The 12,500-nt window shown below is 46.8% G+C and overlaps 1 protein-coding gene across 1 annotated transcript in view; it reads right to left on the bottom strand.

Moving 5' to 3' along the window:
* Positions 1-12,500, bottom strand: part of mapkbp1 (mitogen-activated protein kinase binding protein 1) — a 34,087-nt gene that overhangs the window by 16,256 nt on the left and 5,331 nt on the right. The window contains exons 2-9 of the mRNA XM_070841675.1: positions 10,866-10,957; positions 5,889-5,951; positions 5,556-5,613; positions 4,651-4,821; positions 4,000-4,137; positions 3,730-3,912; positions 1,151-1,311; positions 1-148 (exon numbers count right to left, since the gene is read on the bottom strand). The exon at positions 1-148 is cut by the window's left edge and continues 51 nt beyond it. Coding sequence (XP_070697776.1) covers positions 1-148; positions 1,151-1,311; positions 3,730-3,912; positions 4,000-4,137; positions 4,651-4,821; positions 5,556-5,613; positions 5,889-5,951; positions 10,866-10,957 — 1,014 coding nt within the window. The remainder of the gene's footprint in view (positions 149-1,150; positions 1,312-3,729; positions 3,913-3,999; positions 4,138-4,650; positions 4,822-5,555; positions 5,614-5,888; positions 5,952-10,865; positions 10,958-12,500) is intronic.

The raw sequence follows: 12,500 nt of genomic DNA, 5'->3' as shown, positions 1-12,500 counted from the left end.
CGCCCTGCGGGGGTCACGCAGGTCTCGGACGTCCCACACGTAAATGCTGTGGTCATTGTAGACACACGACAGCCAGCGGTTGGTGGGGTCGTAGGTCACCGCCACCGTGTCCGGGTAGCGAGCCTCCGACCTGCAGGAGAACAGCTGACTGAGGAGGAGGAGGAGAGGTGGTTTAATGTGATGACCTCCTGAAGGATCATGGGAAACACATGTCACATGAGGACATGTCCTCGTGCCAACTAATAATAGTTTCTGTGGTTTCCATAGTAACCCGTCTACCTGTCCAGCAGTCAGCTGACCAGACTGAGGTTTCCTGTTCTGAGTTTAAATAAATAAAGATCTGCACTCTGACATCATGTGACCTCTGACATCATGTGACCTCTGACATCATGTCACCTCAGATACCCTGTGGCAGATAACATATATTGTGTACTGTATTAAGTATGTTTTACCTGCCAGGTGTGTGTGTTACCTGACGTGTGTGTGTTACCTGGCAGGTGTGTGTGTTACCTGATGTGTGTGTGTAACCTGGCAGGTGTGTGTGTTACCTGATGTGTGTGTGTAACCTGGCAGGTGTGTGTGTTACCTGATGTGTGTGTGTAACCTGGCAGGTGTGTGTGTTACCTGGCAGGTGTGTGTGTTACCTGACGTGTGTGTGTAACCTGGCAGGTGTGTGTGTTACCTGGCAGGTGTGTGTGTTACCTGGCAGGTGTGTGTTACCTGACGTGTGTGTGTAACCTGGCAGGTGTGTGTGTTACCTGATGTGTGTGTGTAACCTGGCAGGTGTGTGTGTTACCTGATGTGTGTGTGTAACCTGGCAGGTGTGTGTGTTACCTGATGTGTGTGTGTAACCTGGCAGGTGTGTGTGTTACCTGGCAGGTGTGTGTGTTACCTGACGTGTGTGTGTAACCTGGCAGGTGTGTGTGTTACCTGGCAGGTGTGTGTGTTACCTGACAAGTGTGTGTGTTACCTGGCAGGTGTGTGTGTTACCTGACAAGTGTGTGTGTTACCTGGCAGGTGTGTGTTACCTGCCAGGTGTGTGTGTTACCTGACAAGTGTGTGTGTTACCTGCCAGGTGTGTGTGTTACCTGACGTGTGTGTGTTACCTGATATGTGTGTGTTACCTGACAGGTGTGTGTGTGTGTGTTACCTGGCGTCCACCATACTAGCGATATCAGCTCCCAGACAGTGTGGGCGGGGCAGAGTGCACAGGAAGTGCAGGTTGACGGGGCTGAAAGCTCTAACCGTCCCGTCAGAGCAGCCACAGAAGATCATCTCATCTGTGACAGACAGACAGGTGGCCTGAGACGCCTGAGAACGGACAGACAGGTGAGTCAGAATCATCGCGAACCACCTGGACTTTCACATCTCGCTGAGTTATGAGGACACCATGAGGATGAAGATGTGATTTTTCCAGAAGGAAATAGTGTATTTGCTAGGGACTACTTTCAGTGGTGGATGAATCCACACGTGGTGCCCTAGTGCGTATATGGGGCAGCAGGACCTGAGGCTCAGACCGCCATCCTGTGACCTCTGACCCCAGCTGAGATCTAGTGTACGAGAACTTCAAGCTTGCGCCGTGCTAAGCTAGGCTAAACGGATATGCTAGCTAGTTTCAGCTTCCACGTCTGCTGCCGTTTGGTTGTGTATCAAACAGACTTCGGGTTGTTTGAAGGTGGATTATTTTCCTCGTGTGATGGCGCTAAGCTAACAGCGTCATCAGCTCCACATCTGTGGGTCATGTGACGTCTTTTGGAATAAATCAAATCTTTGTTGAGGGAATTTAAATTCAGACGGCCTGTCAGGAGGTTGTGGCGATGTGTTTTCATCTCATGTGAATCTCTGAACTTGTTTCTGTTCTTTGTTTTTGTGTCTGAAAATGTAAATGATGTGAGAGAATGTGTGTGGGTGAAGTTTCAGACAAAGACGGCTGTGTGGCCGAGCTGCTTGCGTCCGTCCTCACGGATCAGATCAGCAGCAGGTTATCCAGAGCAGCTCTCATCCCCACGTCTCTCTTTGGGGGAAAACAATCCAGTGTCACACTGAACCACCTGTCTGCAGGATTAGATCCCACATCACTGATCTCTGATCTGCTCCCTGAAACAGAGTTTTATGGCTCCAAGCTACATGCTAATGCTACATGCTAATGCTACAAGGCCTGTTTCCCCCAGAGAGGGGCGGAGACGAGTCACACCCCAAACTTCCTGGATGTGCTGGTCTGACCCACCAGTGGAGGACCGGCCGTCAGTGAGTGGATGCTGGATGTCGGTGGACTGAGGCTACGTTTGAAGTGGGGGGGTGAACGTGGTGATAGGTCGCTCGGCCAATCGGGTGGGGCGTTGATTATGAATGACAGCGATGTGCCGTGAAACTGGCCAATGGGGTGAGAGGAAGGAAGTGGGCGTGTCCGCGTCAGTCAGTTCAGCCAGTGAGGACGACGATTCAGTCAGAGTCATCAACATGTTTTCAGGGAAACTACACAAATGTTCAGAACCTTTTCTTCACACTTTCCACTGAAGCTCAGCTGAATGTGTCTGAAACATTTCATCTGTCCAGCTAACGGTGTGGTTTAGCCGTAGCAGCTACAGAGCTCTTCGGCTTTCATGACTCCAGCAGGTCAAACGGAGAAAACTCAGGATATCAATCATTTGGCAAAGGAAACCCACATTAATTCTGGGTGTGATGTTCAACTTACGCAAATTATCAACCATCCTGATAAACCTGACCAACATGGAGGATGCTAGCGTAGCGTTTTAGCTGTGTCATCATTCTGTTCTATACTTCAGGGGAGGGACGCCAATGTCTGTCCGAGAAGTTGCTCTTAAAGTTACCAAATCTGGCTAAAAGAAGTCGCTAAGCTAGCACCACAGGGTGGGTAGTGGTAGCATGTCCTCAGCTAGCCAGCATGCTAGCAGTTAGCTTACCAGCTAAAGTAGTCTACCAGCTAGCTGGGAATAAAACTAAGACCACATGTAAATGATTTAACAGCTGTGATGTGTCTGCTGTCAGTTTCCACCAGAAAGGTTCATCTGTGTTTGACATGTTGATGAATCTGAGGTGTGACCGGCTGAGCCGACTGAGTCCAGGTGAGATGACGACTTACGGAGGCGGAGTCAACTCTCTGCACAGGAAGCAGAGGAGGAAGCAGAGGAACTTCACATTAGAGCGTTTGACATCGAAGACACGGTTAAATATTAAAATCATTGAAACAGCAGTTTGAACAGCAGAGTGTTATTCTAAGTGTGTGACAGCATCATGGAAAGGATCCCTACAGAGAGAGACCTGGAAGATCCTTTTGGTTTAACCACAAACAGCACACACACCAGACTACATTCACTAAAACAGGGGTTTTATCAAAGTCACCCAACAACACAGACACACTGACTGATGGAGGCAGCAGCAGAGCAGCAGCTCCTGAGTCCTGTGAGCTAAAATCAGTGTTTTTGTGAATGTAGTCTGGTGTGTTTGAAGAGAGTGATGTTAATGGCTATTTGTAGTCATTTATATCTAAATATAGGTCCAGGTTTAAAAATACCAGCGTTCTCTTTAAAACCACTGGAGGTCAGAAAAACTAGAAGTTCAGGGGGGTGATGTTTAAACAAAACATATAAACTGTACGTAAATTCAGATTCATCCTCTGGGGAACACAAATATCCTGCATGTGACTGACACACTGGAGTTAGTTAGTTTGGTTTCAGTCTCTCTTCAGGTCGCCACGCTTGGACTCACCCGCAGCTCCACCCACTTGTCGAGGAGTCGCCGGTCGTTGAACTCACACAGCAGACCGGAGGACGTGATGCAGAAAGTGGAGGCGGCCTGCCGACCCCGCCCACACGCCACGTCACTGAAGAAATTATTCCTGAGCTCTCCCAGCAGCCCTGAACGCCCCAGGAGAGGGACGGTGGCGTTCACCTGGGGACAGGTGGACAGGGCGGTCAGTAGGTGGTCATGCAGGACGCTCCCATGAACGGGGGACAGATGTGTGATAGGCAGGAGTACCTTGGAGGTCTTGGCGTGGTCCAGGTACCAGAACTTGACGTGTCGGTTGCCGGCGGTAACAAAGTAAGAGCTGTCGTCTGAGAAGGAGACGGCCGTCACCTTACTGGACACCTTATTGGCTGCAACCACGACGTTTTTCTGATAAACAAACACACAAAAGAACACAAACAACATCAGTCAGCAGGTCTGATCCAGACTCTTAAAGAGCAAGTCTGCTGTTTTTAAACCTAGGTCCAATCTGTACACATCACTCCTTTCAAACACACCAGACTCCATTCACAAAAACACTCATTTTCACAGAACACAGAACACAGGAGCTGCTGGTCTACTGCTGCCTCCATCAGGTAGTGTGTTTGTGTTATTGTGTGATACACAAATATTGTGTTTGATTTTGAGTGTTTAAAACACCAAAGTCCCACAAACACACTGACTGATGGAGGCGGCAGCAGACCAGCAGCTCCTGTATTCTGTGAGCTAAAATCACTGTTTTTGTTAATGGAGTCTGGTGTGTTTGAAGAGATATAACAGCTGCTTGTACCAAAAAAAACTCAGAATGACGGAATATTAAATCTGATATTACTGGATTGAGATTATTGATCATTCATGTGTTCATCACTTTCAGTTTAATGATTTCATAGTGTGCTGCGTCACCTTCCAGTTCCAGACGTTGACCATCATGTCGTGTTGGTAGCCCACGCTCACAATATATTTCCCATTGGGCGAAAACGCCACACAGGCGACGCCATATTTATGTTCCTGCAGCTCAGCGACCTGAAGACGCTCCGACACCTCCCAGACCCGAACCGCCGGCATGTGACCGCTCTGAAGGGGGAGAATCAAAAATGTAATTTAGGTTCAGTCAAACGTGGGATTTGTCACTTTGAGTTCAACAATATTTATTGATTCATTGATTAGCTGATTGACAAAAAATGATCAATAACTTTTCTCATAAGCAATTATTCATCATCTAAACGCTCTAAAAGAGCTCCTCTGTTTCTAATCAAAGTAAACTGATGTTTTCAGATTAAATGATAACGCCAGCAGTGGATCAGCAGCTCCTGTGTTCTGTGTGGTAAAATGACTGTTTTTGTGAATGGAGTCTGGTGAGTGTGAAGACAAAGATTTAACAGCTTTTGCTGGTCAGGAGTTGTCGGTCTCCTGCTGCCTCCGTCACTTAGTTTGTGTTATTATGTGTCTGTGATGTTTCAGAAAGTTAGTTTGGATTAAACACAATATCTGTGTAACACACAGCAACACAAACTAACTGAGCAGACCAGCAGCTCCTGTCTTCTGTGAGGTAAAATTTATGTTTTTGTCAATAGAGTCTGGTGGATTTGAAATTTTTATAGTTCTTCGCTTTAGTGAAGTGAATAAAGAGAAGAGAGAGGAAGAAGAAAGCTTGTATGAAATGAGACTGTTCCTAAAAGGAGCAGTGTGAAGCCCTACCACCATTTCATCCCCTCTCCATAAAACCCTGCGGCTGGCTGGTGATGTTAGCATGCTAGCTACCATCAGTAAACGTGTACACAGCTGGTCTGGGGATGTAGAAGACTCACCTCTCCTGTGACCACATATTTCCCATCTGGAGAAAACGCTAATGTGGTGATCGCTTTCCTAAAAAAAACAAACACAAACACAACTTTATTTAAATCACCGCCACAAGAAGCTCCTTCTCATTGGCTGACAAGATGTCTGGTGTCACACATGTGCAGGTAACCATAGCAACACCTGACCGATGCCTCTGGCTCCGACTGGATGGAGGTAAAATACCAGCTTTAAACAATGAGCCAATCACTAAAGATCATTGATTACCACCACCGAACGACGGCTCTAACGATCATAATAAACTGTTTTTACAGGAAGTGAGGGCTGATTGGCTGAAGTTTTACCTGGAGCTGTTAAAGATGTGATGCTGTTTGTTCTTCCGAGGATTCAGCAGGACGACGACACACCTGCACACACACACACACACACACACACACACACACACACACACACACACACAGGTTATGACCAGATACCCACAGGACTAGAGACTTTCCCATCAGCCTCAGCTACTAATTAGCCAATGTTAATCAACATGCTAACATGCTAATCTGAAGCGGCTCACTGAGGTTCACCTTTGATTTGTAACCATGTTTATCATTGTGCTTATTTTGATGTATTTTTATCAGGTGTTGTTTGTAGCTTAGCTTAGTTTAGCTTAGCTTAGCTTAGCTTAGCTTAGCTTGAATAATTCTTAACTTTGACACAACAAAGTTTCAGGAGACAAATAAAAACCTCAAGTTCAGGTTTCACTTCCAAAACGGTCACAGTTCAGCAGCTGCTGCTCACACACACACACACACACACACACACACACACACACACACTAACACACACACACACAGACAGACACACACACACACTCTCTCTCTCTCTCTGCTGTATAAACAGCTTTAATGAGTCTCTGTTTGGTGACTCAGTCTGTCCGACCTGAACCTTCCTAAACAGCTCAGACTGTTTCAGACTCTGAGACCAGACCCAGACCCTCTCTGGACCCAATCTGAGCTCTATCAGACCAGCTCAGTTCCTGTGGTCTGGTCTAAAAGAAAATCTGATGTCCTTTAGCTCTGGTCTGCAGGGGAACACATGCAGTCACATGACTGACAGGTGACCTGGAGGATCCTTTTGGTTTAACCACAAACAGCCGTTCTATCACTCTCTGCACACACACCAGACTACATTCACTAAAACAGGGATTTTAGAGAACAGGACACAGGAGCTGCTGCTCTGCTGCTGCCTTCATCAGTCAGTGTGTTTGTGTAGTTGTGTATATATTGTGTATATTGTGTTGAATTTGAACTAACCCTTTAAAACACCAAAGTCACACAATAACACAAGCAAACTAACTGATGGAGGCAGCAGCTCCTGTGTTCTGTGAGCTAAAATTATTGTTTTTGTCAATAGAGTCTGGTGTGTTTGAGAAGAGCCTAATACACTGACTAGTGATAACTACGTCATACAGCCATACCTCAGATAATACAGACTGTCCCTTTAATGGGAGAGGCAAGGAGCAGAAACACAGCTTTGAAACTGTTTCGAGATAAAACAGGTTAATCAGAGCTGAACTTTGGACAGAGCTAGGCTAGCTGTTCCCACCCGTTTCCAGTCTTTGTGCTAAGCTAAGATAAGCTAACCAGCTGCTGGCTGAGATTAATAAGCATGTGAAGATGACCGTTTCTCAAAATGTCAGACTGCTCCTTTAATCCACTCTGACAGCAGCTCACACAAATCTGATTAGACATGCAGGTCACACACACACACACACACACACACACACACACACACACACACACAGTGATAAGTGTTTGCTGACTGTGAGCAGCTGAGTCAGCAACCAATTATATTCTTCCTCATCAACACACACACACAGTTGATCTTCTGGACTTGGGAGGACCCTCGTCAGGGTTTGATAAATAAAAAGTCTTTCTATTGGATCTGAACGTCCACACGGCCGACCAATCACTGAGGGAGGTGGCTGTGATGTCACACTCTGTCTCCCTAAAAAAACCCAACGAACGGAGACGTCTGAAGACTGGAGCACAAAACATGAAAACACACTGCAATGGTCCTTTAAAGGACACACACACACACACACACACACACACACACACACACACACACACACACACACACACACACACACACACACACACACACACACACACTCTGCAGCAGGAACATGATGTGTTCAGGTACAGTCTGTACCAGAGACCACCGACCCAACCCATCCTGATCCACATCTGCAATGCAGCAGAGGGGGGGGGGGGGGGCAGAGGGAGACCTCCTCCCCTCCTTTCGCCTTTCTCTCTCTGTCTCTCTCTCTCTCTCTCTCTCTGTCTCTCTCTCTGTCTCTCTCTCTCTCTCTCTGTCTCTCTCTCTCTCTGTCTCTCTCTCTCTCTCTCTCTCTCTGTCTCTCTCTCTGTCTCTCTCTCTGTCTCTCTCTCTGTCTCTCTCTGTCTCTCTCTCTCTCTCTCTGTCTCTCTCTCTGTCTCTCTCTCTCTCTCTCTCTGTCTCTCTCTGTCTCTCTCTCTGTCTCTCTCTCACAGTATTGTTTAATAACAGTCAGTCAGTCTGTTGGTGTTAGAGTAGAGTACGGAGGCACAGAGAGGCCAAAATACTGAACAGTTTACTGAGGAACGTGTGTGTAACTGGAGCAGTAGCTCTAAAATCCCTGTTTTAGTGAATGTAGTCTGGTGTGTGTGCTGTTTGTGGTTAAACCAAAAGGATCTTCCAGGTCTCTCTCTGTAGGGATCCTTTCCATGATGCTGTCACACACTTAGAATAACACTCTGAGCCTGTCAGTGGATCAAACAAGCTCTTTTAGTGGACCTACTGTGATCAGGTGATCTAAAAACAGAGTTCTCCTTTAAGTTCATGAAGCTACTACATTACTCTCTCTGTCTGCTGTCACAGTTCATTCATTGTGTAACATGAATGCCCCCCCCCCCCCCCCGGCTCTCTCTCTACATATATTAACCTACTTTCACCCCCCCTCCCCCTACTGACCCACTTCCTCTCCCTTCGGTCTCTAAACTGAATCTGTATCTTCTTCTCTGAACCGACCAACTGACCCACAGCTCTGACCAATCAGCAGCCGCTCCCCCCACGCCCACCGCTGATTGGACGGCGGCTCTGTGGTTCTGGGAGGAAATTAAAACCTGGGAGCTGGACGTCTTCCACCGCTCGCCCTCGGACATTCCCATCATTCCTCTGGGTCCGGATCCATCCACAAAGAGCTCGGCGGCCCGTGAGGACGAGCGGGGTCAGCTGACCTCTGATGCTTCTGGTCTGGACCGATAGATCCATAAACACAAACAGGCTCTGTTCTCTGAGAAACATCCTGCACACGTGTGTGGAAGAAACAAACTGATCCACCTGTTTATGATCAAACAGCCTCAGAGCTGCTCCTTCAGGTCTGAAGTGTTTACTGATGACATCCACTGAAAACTGATCCACCAGCTCCACCAGCTCCACCAGCTCCACCACATATATACGACTACAGAAATGTACCATTTGTGCTGGAAATGAAACAGCAGGCTCAGAGTGTTATTCTAAGTGTGTGACAGCATCATGGAAAGGATCCCTACAGAGAGAGACCTGGAAGATCCTTTTGGTTTAACCACAAACAGCACACACACCAGACTACATTCACTAAAACAGGGGTTTTAGAGAACAGGACACAGCAGCTAGCCGAAGTTGTCCTTCCAGTCTGCTGGTTAACATCCCCTTCAACAGGACCTCTGACCTTTAAACATTTACTAAACCTGCAAACACAAACAGTTTGTTCTTTGTTGACTGAACTCCACCCTGCAGCGCCCCGTCCACACCGTCAGGAACGAGAAAGACTACTTCAGTAAATTAAAAAAAACACCGCTACCTGTACAGGTATCACACATCGGGCTCAGATACCACCACAGCTGCACCACAACAAACACCGACTGTCAGTCAGTCCTGTGAGGTAAAATTCATGTTTTTGTCAATGGAGTCTGGTGACTGTTAAGTTGCCACTTTAGTACTGAAATCAGATGGAAGTTGAAGTTGAAGTCTGAGGAATGAATTCTTTTAGCATTAACGCTGAAATGAGTTGAAGTGGACTAAAAGGGGCTGATGTGTGAGTAGTGAAGATCCATGTAAACAGGGACATGCTAACATGCTAATAACCTTTCAAAGGCCAAAGGAACCCAGAACGTGCCCCTCAGAGAACCCTGGAGAAGTCTCCTCCAGGCAGTTGTGGGTTCTGCTGAGGCTGCCCGGCGTCTCGTGGTGAATATCAGAGCTCCTAACAGGCAGCATGTGTGTGCGTCGCCTCTTTAAACGCATCATGTGTTTAATCTGATAATCTGATCATGTTGTTAGCCTTTACAGTCCTGACACATGGCAGCACTGAGGGACATTCCTCACCGCCCTCAGCCTCCTGAGAGAACTTTCTGTGAACACTCACGTCCATGTTTACACCTGCTGAAGAACTAACACGTCAGCTCACTGCACCCACACTTCACATCAATATCTAATTTAGCTAATTAACATTTAGTTAATACTAACGTCACTTCAGCTCCCTCCAGCTAACAACACAACACTTCATCTGATCACACTTCTTAAAGGGCAACTTAAAAGCCACCAGACTCCACTGACAAAAACAGTAATTTTACCTCACAGAACAGTGCACCTGATCACAGTAGGTCCACTAAAAGAGCTTGTTTGATCCACTGACAGGCTCAGAGTGTTATTCTAAGTGTGTGACAGCATCATGGAAAGGATCCCTACAGAGAGAGACCTGGAAGATCCTTTTGGTTTAACCACAAACAGCACACACACCAGACTACATTCACTAAAACAGGGATTTTAGAGCTGCTGCTCCATCAGTCAGTTTGCGTTATTGTGTGTTATACAAATATGCTGCAGCTGAACTGATCCTTTACAACAGGAAAGTCACACAGTAACACAAACAAACTAGAAATCAGTGAAGAACCACAAAACTGTCTTCTATGAGGTGAAATTGCTGGTTTTGTGAATGTAGTCTGGTGGCTTTGAACCAATTGATATAACAGCTGCTGGCTGAGGTGATCTACTGGACCAATTCCAACACTTTGGACACCAGGATGTGGACAGAGAGGACCAGGGGTAAAAACACCAGTTACCCTTTAAACTTCAACTACTCTCATTTTTCACACTTCACCTAACTTGACTTTCACTTCACCTGACAGTCGAGCGCTTTCAGCACTTCAGCTCATTTCAGTGGTTACACTTCAACTCTAAAAGCCTAAAACGTGCCGCACACCGCTCTGAGCTCCCGTCGGTGAAACAGACTCGGTGTTTCTCACCCAGCAGGATACGCCAGCAGTCCCGTTCGGGGGTCGCAGGCCAGCGCTCGGTTCCCCGGAGCCGTGATACCCAGAACCTTCTCCAACGTCACCTGTGGGGGGGCAGAGGTCATCAGTTACTGAATCAATAAATCCACCAGACACCAAACCCAGTAAAAGGCTTCTGAGATCATTTATTTTAGTAACATTAGTTCAAATGTTCCCTCAGTGTAATTCATCCACTAGCTGCAGGGCTGAAACAGTGTGTGTGTGTGTGTGTGTGTGTGTGTGTGTGTGTGGTGTTAATAAAAGAGAAGATGACCGAGGTGAGCTCAGCCCTCAGTAACATGGACTCTGAAGGTCTTTTACACAACACAAAGAAACAGAACACTTCATCTGATACCAGCAGATCACCTCAGACTCCACTGACAAAAACAAGAAGTTCCACCGCCTTGATTTGCTACTTTGTTTCTGTTATTGTGTGACTTTGGTGTTTTAAAGAGTTAATTTGGATCAAACACAACATGTGTGTAACACACAGTAACACACACACTGACTGATGGAGCAGCAGCTCTAAAATCCCTGTTTTAGTGAATGTAGTCTGGTGTGTGTGCTGTTTGTGGTTAAACCAAAAGGATCTTCCAGGTCTCTCTCTGTAGGGATCCTTTCCATGATGCTGTCACACACTGAGAATAACACTCTGAGGTGATCTACTGGACCAGTTCCAACACTTTTACTACCTACCAGTCCTTCAGACACCAGGATGAGGACACAGAGGACCAGGGGGAGAAACAGGGGAGTGACCCTTTAATTTGCAAAGAAAAAGAGACCCACCCTGGAAAAGATCATGAGGATCATGAGGATCGTTCGGCCGAACATGAACACTAGTCTGAACCGGATTTACGCCTTCAGGAGGAACTGATGTTTCTGGAGGCTGCCAGCCGCAGACAGGAAGTTAGACGGCTTTGAGAGACGGACCGACATGTCTGAGGAAAAACATGCTAGCAGACTTTAACTCTAAGCTGACCTGGTTTAGACACTTACTTTATGCTCCATGCTGAAGCTGCTGGACTTCTACCTCGAGGCTCCCGACCAATCAGATCGTCCTTTAGTCCATCAGTGTCTCAGCCTGTCTCACTTTAACCCAGACTACACTTAATCCCTGTCTAACTTTCTGTCCGACTCCACTCGTCTTCTTCACAGCAGAACCAACCAGCAGCTGAGCGTTAGCATGTTAGCATGTTAGCATGTACTCACCAGGATTACTGTGGTAGAATAATATGCAGCTCAATGCTAAGCTAACAGTAAACTCCAGCACTGAGTCTGTACTGTGTGAGTGTGTGTGTGTGTGGGTGTGTGTCCTGCTCTCACATGACTCTCCCTCCCTCTGCACCAAACTCTATTTATGTTTTCCCTGGTTTTCCTCTCAGTTCTGAGGTCCTCAGTTTGGACTCGTTCTGTCACGGTGAGCTCGCTGAAACACACGGAGACGAATCATCAGCTGACTTTATTATTATGGGATGAGTCACCGTCTCTTCACTACCTGCACACACAAACTCAGACCTGTGGGAATGTTTCGGCTGAGACATGGAGACAAACTTTAAATGAAATAAGTGCTCTTCATGTGATCAGCTGATTGTGTTGACATGCAGTCCA

Source organism: Pempheris klunzingeri, chromosome 13 (assembly GCF_042242105.1).
Source record: "Pempheris klunzingeri isolate RE-2024b chromosome 13, fPemKlu1.hap1, whole genome shotgun sequence".
In the NCBI taxonomy this organism is placed as follows: Eukaryota; Metazoa; Chordata; class Actinopteri; order Acropomatiformes; family Pempheridae; genus Pempheris; species Pempheris klunzingeri.
Note: the sequence above shows the minus strand (reverse complement) of the source record. Positions and strands in the feature narration are given on the sequence as shown.